The sequence below is a fragment of the Propithecus coquereli genome, unplaced genomic scaffold (genome assembly GCF_000956105.1).
Source record: "Propithecus coquereli isolate 6110/MARCELLA unplaced genomic scaffold, Pcoq_1.0 Scaffold646, whole genome shotgun sequence".
NCBI lineage: Eukaryota > Metazoa > Chordata > Mammalia > Primates > Indriidae > Propithecus > Propithecus coquereli.
The window spans coordinates 627454-633453 of record NW_012152463.1 but is presented as its reverse complement, the minus strand read 5'-3'; the positions used below and the strand labels follow the sequence as shown (position 1 = coordinate 633453).

Below are 6000 nucleotides of genomic sequence, written 5' to 3'. Positions count from 1 at the left end.
CCCGGAGTACCCAGGGAACGTACTGGTTCTCCTCCTTCCTTGGGGTGCACAGGGGAGGCCTGAGGAGGCCAGGGGCCCAGGCCCAGGGTCTGGGGCTCTAAACAGCCTTGTCTTTGTGTAGCTGATGAATTACTATCATTTTCTCTCTATGCCTCAACCTGAAAAAGGTTGGCAGCTCTGCCCTGGAGTTCCCTGATGGGGGGCGGAGGTGGCACCCCTACTCACCCAGTGAAGGGAGCCCATGCACAGCTTGGCAGCAAGGAGAGGAATGGTGGCGTCGTCGGGCTTCAGACGGATACACTCTTTCAGCACCTTCACGGCACGGGCAGACTTGGCAAGAGGAGATTATTTCTGTGAAACTCAAAATTTTTGACAGAACCAAATACTAAAGTTTTTCCAGAGGGGCTTTTGGTCAGGATGCCCTCTTAATGCGGTTTTCCAATTTGAGCCCGACCAGGCAGGCGCCTGGGGCCAGTGATAACCAGAGTGGGGGGCTCCTGGGTGACAGGGGAAAAGCTGAGGTTAAAAACAAGCAGGAATGCTTCTCTGGCATCACCTCAGTTTTGCTCCCTGCTTGTGTAGCTATTGGAAAAATAAGAAAAAAATACAGACAGTGGAAGTTTACGTTATTATGGAAAATAAAATATGCAATTTAAAGCACATCATACCAAGTTTCTGAATTTACTTAGGTCAAATAATCTTGTATCTCAGACTTCATTCACTAAATGACAAATTCACTAAATAGCCAAATTAATAAGAAAAATAATAGCTACTACCTTCACTGAGTGTGTACATAGTGATGGGGTGCTATTCTAAACACCTTATCTCATTTACCTGGTAAGAATTCTAGGAAGTAGGTACTATTATTGCTCCATTTTACTGAAGAGGAAACTGCGATACTAAGTGACTTGCCCCGTGTTGCTCAGCTCTGAGGGCGGCACCAAACTTCAATCCCCAGCCCACACTTTCGACCAACAGCATATACACACGTTGCTAAAGAGAACCAAAACATTTCCCCTTCCGGGAACAGGTTTACCCTCTCAAATGAGTGAAGGGTCAGTGTGAAGAACTAGCTCTACTTTCAGCCATGTGCACTTCACATGAAGAAGTCACAAGGGCTAGAAAAAGGCAAATATTTCAGAATTTTTCTTCCCAGTGACAGGTCCTTCTTGGCTCCCAAATAATTGGATTTGATTGTTTATTAAGAAAGGACCACAGGACAGTTTCAATGAAATGACACCTTTCAACAAGGTATTATATCATTCCATGAGATTCAATGACATTAACCATCGACATAAACAACTGCACATCACAAAGAGCAACTCACTTTTCCAGCAGCCATCAGTGACAGAGCAAACTGGTACCAGAGGTGGAACTCCTCAAAGGCAAACTTCATGGCTCTTTCTAAGCACTGGTTTGGAAAGAAAAACAATGCAGACATCTGAGAATTGCTGGTGTCACAACTGGACAAGTGTGAGTTTGTGTCTATGCACACCAAGAGAAGTCCTACAAAATCTGCTTCCCTTGAGCTTAAAACATAATCCTCCATCAGACAGCTCCTAGGGAGTCCCCACAAGGTACAATGCACCACGCCAGAGGCCAGGACGATCCCTGATCTCAAGTAGCTCTGTATCTAGTACGGGGAAGGAGGTGACTACACAAACAACACAAATACAAGGCCAAAGCTGACTAGCATCCCTAGCGTGGGGAACAGAAAGTACCGGGGGAAGTAATTGCAGGAACCAGGAATGGCATCCGGGAAGAAGGGTCATTCCTTCCCCAGCCCAGCCCCGCTACGCGAGAGGAAATATCTAAGGCAGAAATCATGACTTCTTTGTCCCCCCAGTGCTGGTACAGTGCCTGCCCACGGTGTAATCTACAGACAGACTCCCCTCTCAGTCAGCGAGGACCCTCTGGTCCCTGCACAGAGAGTGACATGACCACATCGGAGCTTCAGGAAGATCACGGGGCCTGGGGTGAGCTGTAAGACCACAACGGAGGCAGGCCAGCAGCCAGGTGGATGGAATGGTCCAGAGGCTTCAGAACCAAGAGGTGTATCTGAGTTACAATCAGCAAGGATGGGTCACCCATGGAGGGAGGCTGGTGAGGCACAGGGACTGAACGAGTTTCCCATAGTCTCTGGCCTGCACACCCAGGAGCAAACTCATGGCACAGAAGGCGTGTGTGTGTGTGTGTGTGTGTGTGTGTGTGTGTGTGTGTTTGAGAGAGTGAAGGAGAGATGGAGAGACTTTTTTAGAATAAAGTATAAAAGGAAAGAAAGTGGTTATTAAGGAGTTTGGTATGGAAGACAGTGAGTTTGAGGTATCATGTGGTGATTTACTAAAGATAATTATAAACAGTGTGGGACCTCATGAAAAAGATCATCTCTTTTTTCTTTTTCTTTTTCTTTTTTTTTTTTTTTTTGAGACAGAGCTAGAGTGGCTAGAGTGCCGTGGCAGCAGCCTAGCTCACAGCAACCTCAAACTCCTGAGCTTAAGCGATCCTCCTGCCTCAGCCTCCCAAGTAGCTGGGACTACAGGTACGTGCCACTACGCCTGGCTAAGTTTTTCTATTTTTAGTAGAGACGGGGTGTCGTTCTTGCTCAGGCTAGTCTCGGACTCCTGACCTCAAATAATCCTCCTGCCTTGACCTCCCAGAGTGCTGAGATTATAGGTGTGAGCCACCATGCCCGGCCAGATCACCTCTTTTTTCAAATGAGAAGTTACTGTGAGTTTTGTGAGAAGTTACTGGAACAGAGCAGATCACTCCAGAAGAGAATTCCAAGAGAGGGCAACAGGGCCAGAACCTTGGGGAACATCTCTATTCAGGGGGAAGGGAGAGAAAAAGGACCCAGAAATGAAAGCGAAAGAGAAATCTCGGGTGGGAGGGGGTGCAGCAGAGTGTCGCCACACAGAGGGGGCCTCGGAGGGGTGCAGTGAGGTCAGAGGCAATGGAGGCCAAGCAGCCTCTGAGTGTGTGGTTGGGTGACCAAGCCCTGTGAGTGTGGTTTTGGGGTGTACTGGAGGACGCAGGGCATGGGGGCCTGATGAGCAAAGAAAAGATGGAGACGAGCCGTGAAGGAAGGCTGTGTGAAGCAACGGCCTGGGCTGGGAAGGCTACTCATCTATGCACCTATTTTTCCATGGAGGCAACCTGAGCCTTCTCTGACACGAGAGGAACGAGAGGCAGAGTGAAGAAACTGAGGAGATAAATTAGGTCCCAGAGGACCAGAGAGAGCCAGGTCCCTGAAACAAACGGGCCCCTGCCTGAAGGTCCTCTCTTGCAGAGGCAGGTTCCCCCAGATCGAGAGGAGACCCCAGGGACTGTCCTGCCCAGCCAGTCTTCTCCGTAAAGAGGGCCGAGGTGGTTGCTGGGAGGAAAAGAAAACAATAGAGAGGTGGAGGGGGGAAAGGAGAAAAGGAATAGCACTAAGACTTTTAAAAAAGAACAGAAAAGGTTTAAACAACAAAAACCTCATCCCGAGGGGGACAGAAGCCTCCCGGACGTGCGGAGGCGCCAACAGCACTGTGCTGACATTTTTCCCTTGTGACGCTCCGTGGCCAGCCCCGGAGCAGAGGAGAAGGGCGGATGGATTCTCAGGGTTAATGGATGGGGGAGGAGGGGAGCAGGGAGCTGACAGACGAGGAGCACAGAGCAGGTGACAAACTGGAGGTCACGAAAAAGGTACAGTGAGGTGGTGGGAGAGGAGAGAAAAGAATCCCAGAATTTTAAATAATATTTACAGAGAAAGTCACAGTAAATATGCTAATTGGCTTACCGTGAAAACCTACCCTAACAAAAATATATTATATTAAAAAGCAAAGTAATAAGCAGCTACTAAGCACCTACTATATGCTCAGTGATGGTATAGGATGGGCACCCGAAGATCTCAAGCAAGGTGAACACTGGCAACACGCTCAGCTAAACACACACATGGACATGTGACTCATTATGGGGAGTGAGATGTCACAGAAGCTGCCGGGTGAGGTCCCCACCCTTTAAGAGGAGGGCATCTCCGCCAGCACGCATTTCGCCCGCAGCTCTGCCCCTTCAAAGCTGGAGGTGACTCGCATGAGGACACACGCCACACACTAGGATGACTGAGCAGAAAGAGAAGGTGCTTGTCCCCGATGCCATGAGGTGCCGCAGCTGCTGCACGGCCTGGGACGGCTGCCTCTCGCCAGATGTTTTGTGGTGAGGGACAAAATAAACTCTTATTTGGTCAAGCCACTGTATCTTGGTTCTCTTGATTACATCTGGACACACCCTCATGGTGCAGACACTAAGTGGCAGAGCTGGGCTCTGGACCCGACCCAGGGCGCTCCTAACTGCGCTGCTGTGCTGATAAACAAGCAGCTGTCACTGGCCTTAAGGAGCACAGAGGGGGAAACGGAAGCGTCTTGCTGAGAAGATCAAGTGGGCACGACAGGCACGGGGGAGACCTAACCCAGGTGTGGGGGCATGGGCTGGGAGCAAGTGGGGGACAGGTATCACAGAGAGGACACCAAGCAATGAAAGGCCAACAGTACTTAGAAACCGACTTCGAGGACGGGGTGAGGGATGATGGAGGAGGAGGAAAGGAGACTGATCATCACAGTCGCTGACATTAGGCAAAGGAGCCGCTATGTGGAGAGAAGAGGGGATCAAAAACGAGGTTTGTTCTAACAGCCCTACTCGACTACTTCATTGCAATATAACCACTAAGTACTTAAATATATACACAGAAACATTTAAATGTTTAAATGCTTTTTCTTCCTCCTTTTGCTAAGAGGAATGATAAATATCAACTGTTTTCCTGATGAACAAAAGGAGCTCAGCAGCTGAAACAGTCTGTTCAGAATCAAAAAGCTAGATGCTATAAATAAGTGTGCATCCTTATTTCCTTTTGTGCCAAAGGCTAACGTACTCATTATACTCTGTGGAAAACATTGACTGAAAGCCTAATTGGTACAGAGCTTCATTCCAGGTGCTGCAGCAGGGAGGGCAGCCCCCGCCCTCAGAAAGAGCAGGCTCAGAGAATCCTGGGGCTGGGAGGGAACTTGGGAGCATCTAGTTGAGGCCCCCAAAGGAGAGGACACTTGTCATTTTGGTGGCCTATTGCTTCAAAACTCTTCTGATTTTTTGCGGGGGGAGTGGACACCCCCAAGAAGGGAAGCAAGAGGAGTGTGTCACATGAACTAGGCCCGGGCAGTCAGATGCTCCTGCCAGGGCTTTGAATCTGCAAGCAGTGAGGTCTGGGCGGGGCCACTGGGCCTTGTTCCCAGTGGCCAGGCCTGGGGGGCCACAGTAGCAGTAGGTTCAGTGCAGCTCCTAGGAGCGAACTGTGGCCTCCCAAACTGGGGTAGGGAACTTGCCTTCTTGATTTCTGCTCAAGTCTATTCTGGGGCCTCCTGTGGATCCTGCGAGCTAAATAGTACGGATGGATAAACTCCTTTTCTGCTTCGTTTAGCAAGTCAGGTTCTGTCACCTACAACCAAGCCCCGGAGGTTCACCCAATCAAACGCTTCAGGCTCCTCTTGTGCCAGCCCCTACCTTCCAGCCCCCACCTTCCAGCCCCCAGCAAGCTGTTGTATGGCTTCTGCCTGAGACTCTCTCAGAATGGAGAGTTCAGAGAATCTAGGCACCAGCACAGATTAGGTGTGTGAATTTGGGCAAGCCACTTAACTGCTCTAAACCCAGCTTCCTCACTGTAAAATGGGAAATATGAAAGTAATTAATGCAGAGCATAGTCAGGGAGATTAAATTTGTTAATATATATAACAGTACCTCAGATACAGGCTAGTAAGTGCTAATTGTTAACCATGATTCCTTTTCAAAAATTTTAGTATTCTTATATCAAGAAAGAAAATATAACAAATTGTATAATACCTATCACTTTATTTTAATTGCTTTACAAGTACTGCCTCATTTGGTCGTCCTAACAACCCTACCAGGTACAGGGCAGGTACTGTTATTGTCCATTTATTTACAGGCAAGGAAACGGAAGCAGCAAGGTGTTCA

At 48.8% G+C, this 6000-nt stretch overlaps 1 protein-coding gene across 1 annotated transcript in view; it reads right to left on the bottom strand.

Annotated features, from left to right (window-relative positions):
* Nucleotides 1–6000, bottom strand: part of TTC7B (tetratricopeptide repeat domain 7B) — a 236156-nt gene that overhangs the window by 111348 nt on the left and 118808 nt on the right. Inside the window, exons 10-11 of the mRNA XM_012660002.1 lie at nt 1328–1411; nt 226–330 (exon numbers count right to left, since the gene is read on the bottom strand). Coding sequence (XP_012515456.1) covers nt 226–330; nt 1328–1411 — 189 coding nt within the window. The remainder of the gene's footprint in view (nt 1–225; nt 331–1327; nt 1412–6000) is intronic.